General features: G+C 46.2%; 1 protein-coding gene across 1 annotated transcript; it reads left to right on the top strand.

Moving 5' to 3' along the window:
- Window positions 1-4,926: 4,926 nt before the first annotated feature.
- LOC122106232 (golgin subfamily A member 2-like) lies at window positions 4,927-7,236 on the top strand. Its single transcript, XM_042677524.1, has 2 exons — window positions 4,927-6,530; window positions 6,618-7,236. The coding sequence occupies exons 1-2, from the start codon at window positions 4,927-4,929 to the stop codon at window positions 7,234-7,236; spliced, it is 2,223 nt and encodes a 740-aa protein (XP_042533458.1).
- The last annotated feature ends 13,329 nt before the right edge of the window (window positions 7,237-20,565 follow it).

The raw sequence follows: 20,565 nt of genomic DNA, 5'->3' as shown, positions 1-20,565 counted from the left end.
CTTCCACTAGCAGTATGTGAAATGCTTTGTAGTATTTCTTTTGGATCCAACCCTTCCAACTGTTTAATAAATGCATTAGCAATATTAGAAGCATCATCATTTGCAAATTGTTTACCAAAAATATCATGTACATTAAATTGTAACTGAGTAATCAATTGAGCAGCAGTAGAATTTCCAGATAAATACTGCTGTATTACATTCCAATCATGTATAGATTTATTATATTTTACAGTAGTAATGCAAAAGGTAGTAGGATTCCAATCACATTTTAATAATAACTGTTTTTCCACAACCAATAACTTTTTTCCTAACCATCCCACCATCTGTTCAAGAAAATTAATCTGTGTTTGTAACTGAGCATCAATTTTTACCTGTGAGACCCACAATTCATGTGAATCCCAGTGCCAATCTTCCACAAAGTGTTTAGTTTGTAAGGATGTGTGTAGGGCAATTCCAGACACCACAGCAACAGTGGTAATAGCAATTAAGCTTAAAATCACAGCTACAATGGAGGAGATGGGGACAAACAAGTTGTTTAAGGATTCAGGTGGATCTGTTGCAACAATGAGAAGTACAAAATGTCATGTCAAAAAGGAGCTTTACAATGTCGGTGTGGGGGGGGGGAGGGGGGGTATGATTGGGTGGGGGGGGAGGGGGGAGGCTGGGAAGGGAGGTGAAGGGTAAACAAAGGAGGAGGCTGCAATGCTTGGTAAGAAATGTATGCATTATCCTGCCCATGTAATTGTAACCCCTCTGTACAGTATGTTCTCAAATAAAATAAAATTAAATTAAAAAAAAAAAAAAAAGAGGGGCTGAGAAGGTGGCTTAGTGGTAGATTCCTCAGCACCACATAAACAAAAAGAAAAAAGCCAGGAGTGGTGCTGTGGCTCAAGTGGTAGAGAGCTAGTCTTGAGCTGAAGAGCTGAGGAACAGTGCCCAGGCCCAGAGTTCAGGCCTCACTACCAGACCCCCCCCCCAAAAAAAAAAAACAGAGAAAGTCTTTAAGAGAATAAGAGAATATGCAGTGTTGATAGAGTATGGGAAAAGTTAGTAAGTGAGTGGGACAGGTTTATAGAAGAGTGGGAAGGGTTTTTAAAGGCTGAAAAAATTATAAATAATAAATGTAACACTGCTACTTCACAGATTTTCACCTTTGGAGGGAACGTAACTCCTGCAATAGGCTAGGGATCACTGGAACCATTTGTTGTTTGTGTGTGTGTGTGTGTGTGTGTGTGTGTGTGTGTGTGTGTGCACTAGTCCTGGGGCTTGAACTTGGTTCTAGGCGCTGTCCCTGAGCTTTTGTGCTCAAGGCTAGATCTTTACCACTTGAGCCATGGCTCTACTTTCAACTTTTTTGGTGATTATTTGGAGATAAGAGTCACATGGAGGGGCTGGGAAGGTGGCTCAGTGGTAGAGCGCTTGCCTTGCATGCAGGAGGCCCTGGGTTCGATTCCTCAGCACCACATAAGCAAAAAGAAAAAAGCCAGAAGTGGTGCTGGGGCTCAAGTGGGAGAGCGCTAGCCTTGAGCTGAAGAGCTGAGGGATACGGCGGACCGGCTCTGTCGGGGCGACGGAGGACACCTAGTGGAGGTAACTGGAACAGGTGGGGAGATGGCAAACAGACAACTCACACAAGAGGAGTGAATGCTGAGTGCGATTTACTGCAGAGGATAACAAGCTCTTATAGAAAAAAGTCTCCATGAGAAAGGGCAGAAGGTTACACAATCTTGCTGCAAGGCTTTGTTCTTGAGTGGTCACCAGCTGGTCGCCTGATCTTGTTTTTGGATGATGAGCTATGACAATAGGTACTTGTTCCAGGCCTTTCCTCTATTTTTTCTTTTTTTTGGGGGGGGGGGGGTCCAGTCATGGGGCCTGAACTCTGGGCCTGGGCACTGTCCCTTAGCTCTTCAGCTCAAGGCTAGCGCTCTACCACTTGAGCCACAGCGCCACTTCTGGCTTTTTTCTTTTTGCTTATGTGGTGCTGAGGAATGGAACCCAGGGCCTCTGGCATGCAAGGCAAGCACTCTACCATTGAGCCACCTTCCCAGTCCCCTTTACCTCTATTTTTAAGAATAGCAAAATACAATCAGTTTCAAGATGCTTATCACCTATTAACCATTAACCAGAGCATATGGGCAAGGTGCTAGACAGAAAGGCATGAACTCGAGTACTTTATTGTTACTTTTGTTTAGTTTTGCACTTTATGCATTTCAAATCTTTTCTAAGCAATTGTGCTTCTTTGCCATTCTTTAGAGGGTCCCCAATTTGTGGCCAAAAATCATGATATTCAGTATACTTAGTTAAATCTGGCCATATATCAAATTAGGCTCATAGTGTCTTCTCTGTAACCCTTTCACATAATCGTTTACTCTTCTCCATAAAGGCCTTAACTATCTCATAAGATCTTCCTTGTTCCTTTTTTGATAGTAAGCACCAAGGAGACCTAGATCTAGCAAGTCTCTCAGTAAATGGAAGAGAGTAATAGGAAGTTCTTTCTCTTAAGTAGTTTACCCAATGGTTGCCATCCTTATCATACACAACTGTAAAAGGCTATGGATCTGGGAGAAGTCTTTGGGGTCCTCTAGATGATGGAGGATCCCACCATTTTCCTCTGATAAGCCATTGCCACCTTCCATCTATCAACCTTTTAGGAATCTTATTTAGCTTTTGGTCTAATATCCCTCTACATCTTTCTTATCTACAGGATATCTATATGAATCTATTGTATATGCTTCAGGATTAAAGGAAAGTCTCCAGTAACCATACACTCTTTCTGCTCTAGCCGTGCCTACAGCTTCTTGTAAATCTCTTACAAACAATTCCTTCTGCTGAAGTGACATCATGAAACCCCCAATGCTTTTATATTTACTTATGATTTGTCTAATAGCCTCCATAAGAGGGGCTTTCAGGGTAGCACTTAACTCTGGTGAGTTAGTCATATTCTCAAGACACTCATCAGATGTTGGAGTCGTTATCTCTTCCAAGAAAGAGCCCTGAATAAGGGAACATTGAGCATGAGTAAGTAGAACAAGCAGCAGGAACAGTAAAAGATTAATGGACACTCCTATACAGCAAAAAAAAGAGAAACAGGAACAGGAACACATCTTTCCCAGGGGCTTGCCAGACTTTCCAGGAGGTAGGCCTCTTTGAAGTCCCACTCTCAGAAGTAGGCTTCTGTGAAGCCCCATTCTCAGAGGTAGGCTTCTGTGAAGCCCCATTCTCTGATAGCAGGTATTCCATGCTAAGCAGACTCCACTGGAGTAGGCGTGGCAGAGGGACTGTGCCCAGGCCCAGAGTTCAGGCCCCATGATTGGACCCCTCCCCCCCCCCCCAAAAAAAGAGTCACATGAACTTTTCTGCCTGGGCTAGCTTCTAACCTGAGATCCTTAGATCTCAGTCTCCTGAGTAGCTAGGATTATAGGTGTGAGCCACCAGCACCTTTTAGAGTTCTTTCACCTGTGCTGGCAAAATCTCTCATGTTGTGATTGGCTATCAGGATGGTGATTTTCAGGAAGCTAGAAAGTGTTGTCAATGAAAAAAATCTCCCATTCAAGAGGATTGTTCTTTAAAACAATACATTAGGATTCAGATCCTTGACTGGCTGGCTGGTTACCAACCCAGTTGACAGTTACAGTTTGAAGCCAAGAAGCAAATAATTCCAGGAAATATCAATACAAAATATTGTCTGGTGACAAGTTGGATATAGTTTGGTTTTACCAAAAATATTGCTTTTTTCTAACATTAGCAAGAGGAAAAAGCAGATTACAAATGTTCTCCAGCTCATAGAATTTGCAAACTCATGTGACAAAGCTTAGGAGCACCTATTCCTGTCAACCAAACACCCCTAAAAACAGACTAGGATTAAAAGAAATATTATTGTATGCAAAGTATTTGCTTATTGTTTCAGTATCAGCTACTTATGCTTAATCATCCTTTCATTAGGAAACTAATAGAATTTCTAGGGCTCCCCAATGTGATTTATTCACCACTTATTATGTGGTCAGTACACCACACCAGTGTGCTGGGGAAGTCCTTGCAGAGAGCTGAGACAATACGATGCAGTTGGGTTGGGATGGGGAAAAGAGCACAAACATATTAACTGGGCATTAGAAGGCCCCTGGCAAGTGTTCAGTTCTGATTCAGTCCTGGAGTGGAATCCCAAGAGAAAAGCAAGTTGGTTCCAATGCCTTCTCTATTGGAGCAGCATACACTAGATGTGCAGGAAAAACAGTAGCTAGGAAGTGGATCTAGAAGTGAATCCAGGTAAGTAGAGGACAGACACACTACCAGGATCTGAAACTTTCCACTAAGGAGTGAGAGAGTTGCAAAACTAGGGCGGACCAGAAGACTATATGATGAATACATTGGAAGTAAATTCACATTGTGAAATGAGGGAACAGACTGTAAAGTGATGCACTGCCCCTGCTGGCTGTCACTCACTCATCACCTGCATTCTGGTGTCAGAGAAAGGTGGGTGAGGGAGGGGCGGCAGAGTAGATCTCATGGCTCCATTCCTTCTGCCTGGATCAGAAGGGTCTGACCACGCCCCCTTTTCTTCTATGTTTCTCTGACCAATGGGATACAAAAGAATTGAGGCCATGCCCACATTTCATGCTGCCTAATAGCACTAGGATCCCCTCTATTGGCTCACACCACTACAGCAGTTGAGGGAGGTAGAGGTGGTGAGTGGTGAGTGAGCGAATCAAGGTGATTTGGGAGATATAGTTAGAGGTAGACAGAGTTACTGGTGATAGAACAGAGTTGATTTTAGACAGCCTGGGAATGTGGCCCTCCCACCTTCGCCGTCCCAGTGCTGGGATGTCTGAGAAAAAAAGAAGAAAAAAAGTAGCTTCAGGAAGAAAACTACTGCAACAATACCAGCAGAGGAATGGTCCTGCTAGACCTGCAGAATCCAAGAAGAGGAAAATGAAAGAGGGAGGTAACCCCAAGACAAACACCGCTGGGGACTGTCCTTTACTCAAGGGGGCAGCTCAAGACCACGCAGACCCTGAGCCTCCCCCTCCCCTGGGCACTGTCACAGCTGCCAGGGTCCAGAGCGTCACAGGTCCCAATAACACCAAGGACCTGGAGAGACACAACCAACACCTGGTGCTTGCCCTGGACTCCAGCACAATACAAAAGCAGCAGCTCTGCATTGAGATCCAAGAGCTGCAGGATCAACAGGGAAAAGACAAGGAGAAGATGGCCTGTGTGCACGAAGCCCTGAAAGCAGAGCTGGAGCAGCACAAGCTGTCTATACAGATGCTGATTAGAGACAAATCAGACTTACAATCTGCCCTGGCCCACAAGCAGCAAGAGGCCGATGAAAGAGCACTGGAGCAGGAGGGTCTTACCAGCTGCCTGCAGGCTGCACAGCAGCGCGTAACAGAACTGGAAACAACATTGTCTGCAGTCAACACCACGCAGAATGAGACCGAGCACAACAACGTAGAGCTCATGAAAGCCCTGAATCGCGTGAAGCTGCAGCTCCAGGAAAAGGTCAAAAGCTATGAAGACCTGGAGGAGGAGAACACCGAGCTGCAGGAGAGGCTGGAAGTGCTCCTGACACAGAAGGCTGACATGAAAATGGAAATCCACAAGTTCCAAGAGGAACTAGTGGAGCGGGCAGAGTTGGAAAGCCAACTCAACAGCATGAAGGAGTTGGTGGCAATATTAAAGGTGGAGAGAGGCACCTTTGGGGAGGACCTGAGGCTGGAGAGCTCCACGGGGAAGGAGAAAGTCCAGCAGCTGCTAGAGCAGGTGAGCCAGCTGAGAGAGGAGAAGGAGCAAGGGGTGAGGCAGGTGTTGGAGTTGGAGAGCAAGCTGGTGGAGCTGAGAGAGCAGCTGTCAGAGCTGCGGCCCCCAGAGCCGCCTGCAGGGCCAGCTCAGGCTGAGCAGCAGCTGCAGGCCCACACCCTGCAGTTGCAGGAGGAGCTCAAGACCCTGGAGGAGCAACTTCACCTCCAGGTGGAGGAGAACCAGAGCTTCAGTCTCCAGAACCTGGAGCAGCAGCAGCGGCTGTGGATACTGGAAAAAAAGGCTGAGGAATGGGCACAGCATGCCGAGGACCGGCGCAAGATCCTGGAGACCATGGAGAAAGAACATGAGACCTTGACATGCACGCTGGTGCACAATTGTGAGCTGAAAGAAGAGCTGGCCCAGCTGCAGGATGCCTTGCAGAGGCTGAGCGCTGGGAAGGGGGAGCTCGCCAGCATCCTGCACACAGAACAGCAGGAGAAGACAACCCTGCAGGCGAAGCTGGATGAGCTGGAGGAGAATTTGAGAGAAGGAAAGGACTCCGATGAATTCAAGCGCCAAGCAGCTGAGGATCTGCAGGAGCTGCATGACAAGTACCTGGCCCAGGTGCAGGAGCTGAGCGCCACCTGCAAACAGCACAAGGCCACCAGCCAGCAGCTGATGTCAGAGAAGGAGGCCCTGCAGCAGCACCTGCTGAATCAGAGCCATCTGATGGAGCAGCTGAAGCAGGAGCAGGTGCAGAGCAAGTTGCTGGCCCAGATGGAAAGGGAGAAGTTACAGGACACTCTGATGTGTCTGGAAGCAACAAGACAGGAGAATGCGTAGCTGCAGGCCCAGCTGAGCGCCCTGGCTTTCCCCAGGGAAGATGAAGGCCTGAGCCAAGAAGAAGACAAGGGTGAGGAGGCAACTCCCCATGATGTGACTGTCCCAGAGGATGTAGACAACCCGCAGAGCATGTGGGATTTTTACATGGACGCACTGTCCATCGCAGAAGGCAGGAAGGCGAGGATGAGCCGGCAGCTTCAGGAGCAGCAGGCCCGCTGCGGGTGCCTGAGTCAGCTGGCAGCCCAGTGCCAGAGAAAGCTGGAGAGCCAGGCCACCTTCCCCCAGCGCTGCATCCACGGGCTGTTCGCCAAGAGGAAGCAGGACACACAGGCGCCCAAGAAGCAGCTGCACATCTGCTTCCCTGAAGACCTGGCCGGCAAGGGGCACCCCCAGAGTCACGTGGATGACCTCCACCATCGCTGCAGCCAGCTGGCCCTACACGTGAGTGCCATGGAAGAGACCATCTTGCTGTACAAAGAACAGCTGGAAGTCCTGGAGAAGCTGTGTCAGGAGAAAGAGCAGTGTGTGAGCCAGCTGTCCCAGGAGAAGAGGAGGAAGAGGAAGGAGCTGAAGGAGCTGTTGCTGCGCCTTACAGGGGAGAGCACAGAGTGCCAGGACATGATGCTGGCAGCCGCCCAGACCCCTGCTGTGTAGGCCCTCCCTCAGACCTCTCAGGCCCCCTGAAGACAGAGGTCAGGGAGGAGCAGCAAGGCTCTGAAGATGTGCATCTTCAAGAAAACTTGAAGCCTGTCCCTGAAGAGGCTGGGGTGCCTGGGCCCCTGGAGAACCCCATTGCAGAGCCTCCTGTGCCGCTGCTGCCTGCCATCCAGCCCCAGCAAGAGCCCACAGATGGGGGTGGAGAGTCCGGCCTCCCTTTCTTCTATAAGCCAGAAGCAGATGATGCATTCGAGATCATTACCATCTAAAGACTGGGGCTACTATCCTCCAAAAGATACTTTGGGGCATGCGAACTTAAGTATAATGGGGTGGCAAGAGAAGAGGGTAACTGTAGGTTACAGACAGAGCAGAGGCTGGCAGGAAGTGGCCCAGGCAAGGGTTACTACAGAGAGTTCTTTACAACAGATGGTGCAGAGGGATGCTGTTGTTTTATATTATTATTTTATAGTCAATATTTCATGGCAGAGTTTAATACTACTATATTATCTCAATTTCATGGTATAGTTTAATGCTGTATTTTAATTTCATAACATTATCCTAATTTTTACACACTATTTTTATATTACTGTATTGTATGATCTATGACTCATTCCATGTTATATATTGGTACAGTCACATGTATCTTTAAAAATATATTGAATGTTTAACAAATAGTGAGTTTTCTTGTTTGTATGTTAAAATGCTACAATGGATGACACTGAGATGACGAAATAAAAGCTTGGAAAAGCAAGAAAACATTATTAATTCTGAAAGTTTGGATTAAAAGGAAAAATGTGGGAAGATACACTACTATCGAGGATACAATTGAGATGAGTTGCAATTGAAAAACATGGACCAATGTACAATGTAGAGAAATATAATCCAAAAATAATACAGAATTGTCAACTATATATAATATCACATCAGTAATTTTTCATGGAAACATATTACAATGGTATATGTCAAATCTTCGTTAAATAAAACACTAAATTCATTTTACCTGTTGTTTTTAATTCACGGAAGTTATTAGAAAATTTTAAAAGTTCCATATGGAACCTCTTTTATGATTTATGATATCTGTCTTTAGATAGTGCTGGTGTAGTCTGTCTAGAAATTTGCTAATCGTCCCATAAAAGTGATTCAAACTACACTTAGAATAAAACTGATCAGGGCTGGGAAGGTGGCTCAGTGGTAGAGCGCTTGCCTTGCATGCCTGAGGCCCTGGGTTCAATTCCCCAGCACCACATAAGCAAAAAGAAAAAAAAAAGCTGGAAGTGGCGCTGTGGCTCAAGTAGTAGAGTGCTAGCCTTGAGCTGAAGAGCTGAGGGACAGCGCCCAGGCCCAGAGTTCAGGCCCCACCACCGGACCCAAAAAAAAGAACAAAACTGATCAATATTATTTGTTTAACCTTCTTGCAAGCTCTCAATTAGTCACAGCAACCTGCTTGGAATTGTTTAAAATGATACTTCCTCTCCCCCTCCTCTTTTCTTGTTGGAGCCTTGAGCATTAATGACTGAATTTCTCTGTGTGTGTGTGTGTGTGTGTGTGTGTGTGTGTGTGTGTGTGTGTGTGTGTACAAGCAGGCAGGCTGCTCCCCTTTTTATCCCCATCTCAGCAGGCCCTGCCCCCTGCTCCCATTGGCGAAGCTCAAATTCACAATCTGATAGAAAAGATGCTTTGCTCACATGCTCTATCATCACAGCCACAACTCCACTTCTGGGTTTTGGTTTTTTGTTTTTTAGTTTATTGGAGATCTCACCGACTTTTTTGCCCAGGCTGGCTTTAAACTGCAACCTTCAGATCTCAGCTTCCTGAGCAGCTAGGATTGCAGGGGTGAGCCACTAGCACCCTGCTGCATTCTCCATTTTTGTTTATAATAATAATAAAAAAGAAAGAAACAAAAATAGGTTGTGGAGAAGCCAAGGGAAACACTGGGAGAAAAGGCAAAGAATCTGGCTTGCTTCCACGCACCTGAACCTATTGGTGGTTCCCACGTGGCGTATCAGGGTTGGCTACCCAGCGGGTACTTAAGGCTGTGGGGAATTTTCCCCGGGGTTGCGGTCAGAAGATTACTCAAAGGTCCTGAATAAACTGCAGAGAGAAGAGCTCGGTGTCGCGTCTTCCTTGCTGGTCGAGGTGGCCGGGACAGTGCTTGCCTACTTTGATGAGGGCAGTCCAGTTTTCTGCCTCTTTCACTCCACTCCTCAAGGTTTTAGCAGAGTTTTTAGCAAGCAAAGGTACAGAAGCGAAAATGGCTGTTAGGTGCTGTCTATATATGTTTACGTTCTTCAGTAGGAAAGTCCGTGAGACTCTTATCTCCAATAACTCATCAGAAAAACAGAAGTGGTGCTGTGGCTCAAGTGGTAGAATGCTTGCCTTGAGCTGAAGAGCACAGGGACAGTGCCCAAGCCCAGAGTTCAAGCCTCACGACCAACCAAAAAAAAAAAAGTCTCATGGATTTTCCTGTGCTGGCTTCAAAACACGATCCTCAGAGCCTAGCCTCCTCGTTCACAGACCACACAACCTCCAGAATCTGACTATCAGAGCAATAATTGGTCACCCTATGATATTTCTTGCTGATGGTCTATGTGTATAGGCTTACAAGATCATTGGGAAAGTTGTCTTTCCCAATTGGGAAAGAGCTCTTTAATCTTTGTTGGGGAGATTTCTAGGGTACTAGGCTTATTCCCTGGTCAGGGAAGTCACTGCAGATGGACCATTCATGGAGCTGCCATAATAGGACAGCAAGGCATATCTCCCAGAGAAGAAGGTGGGGCCCATCTTCTCTGGATGAAATGGGGATGCTGGGTAAGCTCACACTTGTTGGAAACACACAAATCTCCATACAAGATGTAATGATTTCACATACAAGATGTAAAGGAGATTGTGTCAAGGCAATTTACTTCTGTGCAGAAGGGTGCCACTCTCTGTAGAGAGTGATAGAGACAGATAGGCATACTGGCTGGAGATAGTCTTGTAAAATGTGAAATCAGAAATAGAACAAAATTATTAATTGTTAAAATAGAGCAAAGCAATAAAGGGAAATTCTAGAGGTAAAGACCCAAAGTAAAGAATGAAATTATAAACAAGTTAAACATCAGGTTACTGGAATGTAGCGGAATTCAGGAAAAGCCTGGGAATCCAGAAGGTAATTTGGCTTTAGAATTGGTAAATAGGAACCTGGGAGGTGTGAAATATGTTTTTGGTAAATAGGATGTGTTGTAAATAGAAAGCTTGGAGCATGTTTTGGTAAATATCAGTTAAACCCCTAACAAAGGAAAAATCTGGAATATGGTCTTTGCTTCTGATTTTGCCTTGTTTACTGGAATTTGTTATTTATGATTATTGACTGTTTCTGTCAGGTACATCACTACCTACATGTAGCTCTTGTCAGTATACTGCCACCTGCACATGATCTCTTTCCTATATAAGCCATGCTGTGACAGAGCCTGACTGCTATGCTTCACTGTCTGACAAGGGGAGCGTAGTCGCCACCACTAACAAAGACTCCTTGCCCTTTTTTTTTATCTGAGTTGGTGGATATATTTGCAGGAAATACATTTGTAGGAGCTGGGATTCTATGGTCTGCTTGATTTTCATCCTAACCCAAACTGTCTCTCCTTACCAAAAAGTCAGGCTCCCACTTTATTTACGATTGGTTATCAGAATAATGGGTGACACAGGGAAAATAGACAGCACTCCTATCAATAAAAAGTTCTCACTTTCCAGGCTCCAGCAGCTTATGCCTGAAATACTGGTTGCTTAGAGGCTGAGATCTGAGGATTGAAGTTCAAAGCCAGCTTTAGCATGAAAGATTAAAAATTAGAATTACATTTTACAATTGCTAACTGCTGATTTTGCTTTTGTAAACTTGCTCGCGCTTTCCCTTCTGGAAATTAGGAATTGAGTGAAAAAAAGTCTCGGAGCCCAGATGCAGGCCCGGGACAAGGTCTGTGGTCATAGATAAAGAACAAACAGGTATATGTTTTTCTAGTTCCTGTTTGAAAATTCCCTAAGTGGCTAAATGGGATCCAAGATAGGGACTCAAGATAAGGACCACCTGGCAAGTCCAGCAAACTAGGCCAAATGTTAATCAATCACAAGCCTGTAACTATGTAAACTCCCCTCCAGGGTGACCGCTCCCCCTAGACTTGCCCGGAGCCAACTGTTTTACAAAGAGTGTTATAAACTTCCCTGCATTGTAAAAATGATTGCTGGAGTGTATAGTGACTTTTAAATGGGCCAATCCCCGGACACCTGGTGTTATATGCTAATCTTGTGGTTTTTGCCTTTAAGAATGCCTGTAACCGCTGCTCGGGGCTCTCTCCCTTGCAGAGGCAGAGAGACCATTTGCGCAAATGGTGAATAAACTCCTCTTGCTTGTTGCATCTACTGGTTTGGAGTCTTGGTTTCTGGGGCACCCTCCCGTTGACAAAAGTATCCTAGGGGACTAGGGTCTTTCAAGCAGAAAAGTCCGTGAGACTTATCTTCAATAAACTACCAAAAAGCCAGATATTGAGCTGTGGCTCAAGTGATAGAGCACTAGTCTTAAAAAGAAACTCAGGGACAGTGCCCAGGCCTTGAGTTCAAGCCCCAGGACCAGCACAAGAAAAACAAATTTAAAAAAACAAAAAACTCAGCCAGGTGCCAGTGGCTCATGCCTGTAATCCTAGCTACTCAGGAGGCTGAGATCTGAGGATCACAGTTCAAAGCCAACCCGAGCAGGAAAGATTGTGAGACTCCTATCTCCAATAAACCACCAGAAGACCAGAAGTGGCGCTGTAGCTCAATTGGTAGAGCACTTGCCTTGAGCTGAAGAGCTGAGGGACAGCACCCAGGCCCAGAGTTCAAGCTCCACGACCAACCAAAAAAAAGGACAACCCCACCCCCCCAAAACCTGAAGCTTCTTTCCAACCATCTGAGACTGAATTTGAAAATGAATCTCAGCTCTGTGAAGTCCCTGGATGGCTGTTCCTGGCAGACTTTTTTTTTTTTCAGGTCCAGTCATGGGGCCTGAACTCTGGGCCTGGGCGCTGTCCCTCAGCTCTTCAGCTCAAGGCTAGCGCTCTACACTTGAGCCACAGAGCCACTTCTGGCTTTTTTCTTTTTGCTTATGTGGTGCTGAGGAATTGAACCCAGGACCTCAGGCATGCAAGGCAAGCACTCTACCACTGAGCCACCTTCCCAGCCCCTAGCAGACATTTTGATTGCAACCCTCCTGATCTGCTTGGAACTCAGCTAGATCTCACCAGGGCTCTTAGCTTTCTCCAAAAACATACATGTGTGCTTTTAAGTTGCAAAGGTGGTTTTTCTTTTTACTATTTTTGGGGGAGGGCAGGTACTGAATCTTGAACTCAGGGCTTTGTTTTTCTGCTCTATCACTTGAGCCATACTTCCACCTCCAGCTTTTTGCTAGTTCATTGCAGATAAATCTTTCAGCTTTGTGTGCCCAACCTAGCTTTGAGCTATGATCATCAGATTCAGCCCCCTTGAGTGAAAGAAGACTAGGTCTAAGGAACATTGCCTTGTTTTCACAGCCATCCTGGAGCCTAGCTGGGTGATGAGGGATCTTTACCCACCTTTAAAGGCCTAGAGGTGAGACAAATCATTCTTTGAATTGCGATGTTCAGCTCCAGGAGGGCTAGGAAAGCTGTGCTTCAGAGAATATGTATCATGCTGTTTAGCCACAGGAGAGCTTTTGCTACAGAAAATGCTCATCCTTGGTTATCTCCCTAAATGGTTTTAAGATGTACCCCCCTTCCCCCTTCTGGAGCTTATTTCCCTAGATGGAAAATCCTTCCATAACATTCTTGCTCCTAGGGCTGGGGTTGTGGCTTAGTGGTGGAGTGTTTGCCAAGCATGCATGAAGCCCTGGGTTGTATTACTCAGTAACACATACACAGGAAAAGTCGGAAGTGGTGTTGTGGCTTAAGTGATAGAATGCTAGCCTTGAGCAAAAGAAGTTCAGGGACAGCACCCAGGCCCTGAGTTCTGTTATGCCCGGATTAGGATCCCCAAAAACCACCAAGGAGTTGACTGATGCAAGCAGAGTCATTTGTTGCAAGCTCGAGCTTGGACTCACAACCATCACTCGCACAGCGGGTCAGAGTTGAGAGCCCTGACTTTTCTTTTAGCAGGGTTTTTATAGGGCATCAGGGGCTCCCTCTAGGTTCCCTCTCAAAGGCTAGCCAATGTAGGCTTGATCTATTTGTTCAGGGTTTCCAGGCCTTGAGTTCAATCCTCCTTGAATATTAACTGGGACAAGCCATCCCAGCAACGAGCACCTAGATTCAGCCAGTCTGGGGAAGAAGGGAACGTGACAGGAGTAAGAGGAGATGATGTCACATCAGCTACTTTGTGCCTGCCCTTTCAAAATTAACCAGAGCCAGGAGGTCAGTAGAAGTAAGCAGCCTGCCCATCTAGTGTCCATACCTGTCTACCTATTAACTGAACAGGAATTTATATTCTTGCCTTTGTCACCTGACTTCTCTACCTAGTCGCCAGATGTCAGAAGTAGCCAGGGACATTTCTACCAACATTTTCAGCCCCAAGTCCTTCCTCTTGCCATTTATTTGCTCTCCAGTATTTTTTTTCCAGCCCCTCAATGCTCATGAGACTTCTCCAGACTTCATCTAAGGACTCAACGCCACCAAGGGACAGCTGCTGCTTGCTGCCTTCTCTGGGAGGGGACCAAATTCCAGCCTTTTACCCCTAATGTCAACGCCCCTTGTCAGCAGGAAGTAGCCAGGGAGAATCTGTGCCCTATTTCATGATTATTAAAAGGCTGGAATGTAAGGTCAGCTCCTGGATGGTGAGCAGTCTCCATCCTCCTCGTAGCAAAGTCTCCACCCAGTCTTTCTCAGCTCTTTCCTTCTCTTCTCTTTCCTAGCTCTTTTCTCTCTTTTCTATGTCTTTTCGCTTTTCCAGCTCTCTCTCCTTCTCAGCTTTCCCAGGCCTTTCCCCACCATGTGGAGGACCAAGATGGCCTGGTGCCAGCCGGAATGATGAATAACCTACCCCTTACCTGAATACCACGTGCGTGCTGCTGTTCTTATTTGATCACCTCTTTGTAAAAACCTAACACTTAGCTTGTCAGTTACATGATTGGTTAACATATAGCAAGCAAGTCTTGTCACATTCTCATTGCTAGGGAACATGGGCAAACTGCAAGAATGTTAACTGTGCTATCTTATGAACATCTGGAGTTTAGGTACTTTCCTGTCATCAGCTGATGGCTATTACTAAGGAAGTTATGGGCCGAACATTATTGGGACATTTCGCACAGTTTTTCCAGGAACCTGATTTCCTACTGTAGTAGGAAGACCCCTACTCAGGCAGGCAAGCCCACCTAGTTGTCCGGAGTGACAGAGCCCACCACAACAAAGTTGTTAATAAAGGAGCAACTTTATTGAGAAGGTTCCTATGACCCGCCAGGGCAGCAGCACAGGCTCCGAAGCTGATACTGCGACCTCGAGTGGACCTCGAGTGGCCCACGTACTTAGGCTTTTAAAGGCAAAATTCACAAGGTCAAGCCTGGTCACACAGCTGACCAATGAGATTGTCACACACCCAAAAGATTGCACAGTCATACTAGACCACACGCAGGTGGCCAATGAGGTTACACTTTGTCACATAATGGCTGTTTAAACCAGCCTATCACTTTTGGTTTAAATGACTCACCAATTCAACTGTAAGGTGGAGCTTACTGTAAGCATACACAAAGGAAGAGTTTAGTGGAGTTTACCATAAGCACGTGAAAAAGGCGGAGTTTATGGTAAGCTCGTGATGTTGCCAGTAGGAGCCAGATTACTGGCTATCTGTTTAATCAGTCAGTCCTTAACAGAACAATGAAGGTGGGTTAAGTTGTTAAGGGGAGGGGGACCTAGAGGCATTCTTTCCATTCCTGGAACTGGGCTGGTTGGAGCCAAGGTCGAGTTAACCTTGTTTAGAGGTTTTTTTCCCTAAAATCCCTAAAACAAAGACAAAGCCTGGAGAGAAGCTGTACCAGTCTCCTCTCAGGGCCTACTTCACCTACTTTAGGTAAAAGTCTTTACAATGGGTACTTTCCATAAAGACCTTCACAATGGATACTTTCGGTAAAGGCCTTCAAAATGGAGTCTAAGTCCAGAATGGCTGTACTTTGGCTAAGGCCTCTCAGTTCAAACCCCAGGATTGGAAAAAAAAAAAATCTTGCTCCCCTTTCTCCAAGGCTGATCCTGTTTTTTGTTTAGTTTTTGTCAGTGGTGAGGCTTGAACTTGGGGCGTGGGATCTGTCCTTGTTTTTGTTTTTTTGTTTGTTTGTTTTTTGCAAGGCTAGTGCTCTACCACTTGAGCTATAGCACGGCTTCTGGTTTTTCTAGTGATTAATTGGAGATAAAAGTCTCACGATGAAAGACCCCAGACTCACTGGGATACTTTCTCAACGGGAGGGCACCCCAGAAACCAAGACTCCAAACCAGCAGATGCAACAAGCAAGAGTTTATTTGGCGTTTGCGCAAACGGACTCTCTGCCCCGGTCAGTCAGAGAGTCCCAAGCAGAGGTTACAGACATTTTTAAAGGCAAAAACCACAAAATTAGCATAGAACACTCTTTGTGATATAATTGGCTCATGGTTGGTCTAGGGGGGGTTACATGGTTACAGGCCTATGATTGGTTGACATTTGGCTTAGCTCGTGGTCTTGCCTGGTGGTCGTTGTCAAGGTCTGTCCCGGGGATTGTTGAACTAAACTGGAACTGAAAAACATAAACTAAAGCTGAAAAACATGTACTATCTATAACCGCCATCCTTGTCCTGGGGCGGGCTGACATCCGGACATCTGGGCCGGCCGATATCCGGATATCTGGGCCTAGAGACTCTGCCCAGTTTTATTTTCCAGGGAAGGGGGGTCTGAATGCAAGCACATTTACAGAAGCAAAATCAGCAGTTAGCAAGTTAGTAATGGTAATGGTAAAGTGACGTTTTTAATTTTTAACCTTTCAACGAGCCGGGCGCTGGTGGCTCATGCCTGTAATCCTAGCTACTCAGGAGGCTTAGGTCCGAGGAGGAGCGCAGTTCAAAGCCAACTTGGGCAGGAAAGACCGTGAGACTCCTATCTCCAATAAACCACCAGAAAACTGGAAGTGGCGATGTAGTTCAAGTGGTAGAGCACTTGCCTTGAGCTGAAGAGCTGAGGGACAGCACCCAGGCCCAGAGTTCAAGCCCCATGACTGACAAAAAAAAAAAAGTCTCATGAATTTTCCTGCCTGGACTGGTTTTGAACTGTGGTCCTCAAATCTCAGCCTCCTGAGTAGATAGGATTGCAGGTGTGAGCCATTAATGTCTGGCCTAATTTAGTTTTAATCTTCATTTCCACAAAGCCACAGCAGGAGGTTGTGGTAAATTGGTATTCAGATTCTAATCTCTGTACTGTTGAACTACATGGGTAATTTTCTTTCTTTCTTCTTTTCTTTGAGAGGAGGGGGACTGTCTTGAGGCTTGAACTAGGCCTGGGTGCCTGTCCTTCAGCTCTTCAGCTCTGGCCTAGTGCTCTACCACTTGAGCCACCAGCACTACTTCTGGTTTTCTGAGTGGTTTATTGGAGAGAAGAGTCTCACAGTATAATGCCCGGAGACTTGAAGCACCCGAAAAGACCACCAGGGACCAAAGATCAATGCAAGCGGCAATGAGTCGTTTATTGACGAGCTCAAGCATGGACCTCTCTGTGCACTGATGTCCGAGTGCAGAGAGAGGCCCCCAGCACAGGGTTACAGCACTTTTTATATGTTCTTTGGTAGGGGTAAGGCCTCAGTATGTATTGGCAACGAATCAATACACTACATGGGAAATTTAAATCATAATTCTAGTGGATGATTGGCGCAATACAAAGCGGGAAAAGGGCTGGGGCTAATAATTGGTCGGGCTAGCGGACTGTTGTGCTCTAGTGCTCTAAACTAATTGGATGGTACTTCTAGGGTGACTTAGGGGAAGTGTTTGCCAAATGGCCACTCTCTCTGATCCCGGGCCCGGGTGTGGGGGGGTCTGGAATGTGTACTTTGTCATGTACTCCCTGCCGGAGGGTCGTTAGCTTCAGCTCCAGATCCGAGAGTGTCTGGGGCTCGAGGGCGGGTAGAATAGCAGCTGTATTCTTCAAGGTTTAGCAAGCATGTGTACTGAAGCAGAAAGGCAAGTTAAAGAAAATACAAAATGACAAATACAGGTCTAATACAAAATGGCAAATATAGGTCTATCTGGTTATATATCACGCTTCTCAACAGGCCTTTCTGTTCGGGCTGGCTTTGAACCACAATCCTCAGCTCTTAGCCTCCTGAGTAGCTAGGATTATAGGCGCAAGCCACAAGCACCCCGTTTATGAGACTTATTTCCAATTAACCAAACAAAAAAAGCTGGAAGTAGAAAGTGGTGCTGTGGCTCAAGCGGTAGAGCGCTCTCCTTGAGCTGAAGAGCTGAGGGATGGCGCCCAAGCCCAGAGTTCAAGCCCCAAGACCGACCAAAAACAAAAGCAAATAAAAATAAAACAAAAAAAAAAAGCTGGAAGTAGAGCTGTGGCTCAAGTGGTAGAGCACTTTCCTTGAACACCATGTGCTATTCAGGCAGGAAAAGAAGTTTATTTACCGAACTGCTGCCCCGCCATGCATGGCGGAGAAGCATGGCTGAAAAGGATGTGGTGACCGACCCCTGGCCAGAACTTATCTAGGTCAGGAACAGGAAGAGGCATGGCCAGGTGGGGGAAAGGTGTGGCCACACTAGATCCCGAAGTGACCTCAGGGTCTGGGACCCTCCTAAGGTCAGATAGGAGGCATGTGACCAGAAGTGGCGCAGGTTGTGACCTAGCAGGAGGGGAAGGTGACTGCTTCCACGTGTGCCAGTTACTTAATAGATACTAGATGGAAACTTAGCCAAAAGGTATGGAGGTGTTGCTGTGTAGACCTTACACAACCACAAAAACTCTGGAATGGCAAATGGACCCAGAGTTCCAGCCCCAGGACAGGGAAAAAAAAAAAAACAAAGCAAAACTTACCTGGAGTCTTATCTCACATTCCAGCAACCTCTCTCAGCCGACTATCAGAAAACATTTAGACTTTGCCCAGTAAGGTTACTCGTTGCTGTGGTGGAAATCCTCAGAGAGATTGGCATTAAGTCATACTAGAGAGATTGAGATATTTCTTATCCTAAAAGGCAAGCATCCAAGATCGTTCCTTTTCTGTAACTAAAAAAGATTCATTTAGATTGAGCAGCAGAGATTTTTCTCCTTCCTTTGTTGACTTCTCCCACAGGCATTCCCAGATGTATATTTTTTAAGTCCTTCTACACTTTGACCTCTGGTGGCTGTTAAGTTTTTAAAAAGAGGTAGCCGATTAAGAACAGCACCAGCATGCACATGGTATTCAGGTAAGGGGTAGGTTTATTCAGTAGACCTGCTGGAACCAGGCAAGGTTGGCACTCCACATGGCTGGGAAAGGCCTGGGAATGAGAGAGAGCTGGGAAAGAGAGGAAAGAGCTAGAAAAGAGCAGAGAGAGGGGTAAGAACAGTAGCACTCACGTGATATTCAGGTAAGGGGTAGGTTTATTCAGTAGACCTGCTGGGACCAGGCAAGGTTGGCACTCCACGTGGCTGGGAAAGGCCTGGGAAAGAGAAAGAGCCGGGAAAGAGCTAGAGCAGAGAGAAAGCAGAGAGAGCTAGAAAAGAACAGTGAGGGAGATAGGTAGCAGAGAGCTAGAAATGTAACAGAGAGAGAGAGAGAGCTAGAAACGAACACTGAGAGAGGCTGGGCCTGCGCTAGGCCTTATCTAGGGTATGGGTGGGGAAAGGTGTGGCCACATCAAATTCAGATGTGACCTCAGCGGATGCAGATGTGACCTCTTCCAGGTGTCCCAGTTGCCTAGGTAACGCAGGTACTGGGTGGAAACTTTGCTGCAAGGAGGGTGGAGTCTGCTAGCCATCCAGGAGCAGACCTTACAGTGGCCACTCAGGCTTTTATCTCCAATTCAGCACCAAAAAACTGAGAGTGTTGCTGTGGCTCAAAATGGTAGAGCATTAGCCTTGAGTGAAAGAGCTCAAGGACAGTGCCCAGGCCATGATTTCAAGCCCCACAACCACCACCACCAACAACAACAAAAAAAGAAATTAATGGTGGGACAAAGGTGAGCAAAAGAGTCATAGCCTGAGGCAGGGAAGAAGTAACTCCAAGTCAGCTCCAAGCCCTGGTCTCCCACAGCCAAATGGTTTACATTTGGTCAAAGAGAAGGTAAGGCAGAGTGTTAGTAAATCAAGGCACTGGTCTAGGCCTCAGCGCAAGGACACCTGGATCTAACTCATACATGTAAATTCATCCTTCTAGATTTCAGTGGGTCACCTGGGGGACACTGGGCACAAGAGACCCTGTAGCAGTATTTCTCTGGCTATTGTAAATGCTGTGATTAGAAGAGTTATTGTTGTACACAGACTCAGGATCCCCAAAAGACCACCAGAGACCATGACCAATGCAAACAGCAAAAGAGTCATTTATTTGCAAGCTCGAGCTTGGTCCTTTGCACACTTGGCAGCCGGTGATGCTAAGAGGCCCGAGCATAAAGTCAGCACAGCTTTTATAGCATTAAACAAGTTTAGGGGATTTCCACACAAGCAGTGACATGGTTGGTTGATATTTTCAGAAATTGTACCATTGGTCCACACTAACGGTTCAAGCCCTGCAAAACCACACTGTCCTGTCTCTGAGAATCTGCCATTCGGGCAGTTTGTCTATTTTTTCCTGATTGGCTGTTGCTAGGGGCTATGTGGGGCTTATTTGTTTGGCTGGAACTTCTGTGGTCTTTCTGTGAATTGTTTCCCCCCCCTCTCCCCCCCCCCGCCCCCGTTATTTTGGGGACTGCCTGTCACAAGATGGTGGTGTCAGCTTAAAATGAAATGATGTCAGCTCAAAATGGAGTTACCTTAGTTCCTTAGTTATGACCTCCGACCTCTGACCTGTGTCCCTTAGCTCTTTTGCTCAAGGCTAGCACTCTACCACTTTGATATATCTCTTTCTGACTCGATATAACCCGTCTTAAAGAAGTTGGTGAAAGGGCGCTGCTGGCTCATGCCTGCAATGCTAACTATTCAGGAGATTGAGATCTGAGGATAGCCATTTGAAGTCAGCCTATCAAGGAAAGTCCTGGAGACACTTATTTACAATTAACCACCAAAAGGTTGGAGGTGGAGCTAGACTAGCCTTGAGCACAAAAGCTCAGGGATAGCACCCTGGCCCTGAATTCAAGCCCCAAGACTAACAAAACAAAAAAAGTTGGTGCTGGGCCCTGGTGGCTCATGCCTATAATCCTAGTTACT

This window comes from Dipodomys spectabilis, unplaced genomic scaffold (genome assembly GCF_019054845.1).
Source record: "Dipodomys spectabilis isolate Male_0828 unplaced genomic scaffold, ASM1905484v1 ptg000039l, whole genome shotgun sequence".
In the NCBI taxonomy this organism is placed as follows: Eukaryota; Metazoa; Chordata; class Mammalia; order Rodentia; family Heteromyidae; genus Dipodomys; species Dipodomys spectabilis.
Note: the sequence above shows the minus strand (reverse complement) of the source record. Positions and strands in the feature narration are given on the sequence as shown.

Coding starts and splice junctions, on each gene's coding strand:
- LOC122106232 (XM_042677524.1), top strand. CDS start 4,927: ATGAAAGAGGGAGGTAACCCCAAGACAAACACCGCTGGGGACTGTCCT. Junction 6,531..6,617: donor GCCCAGATGGAAAGGGAGAA/GTTACAGGACAC, acceptor GGCTTTCCCCAG/GGAAGATGAAGGCCTGAGCC.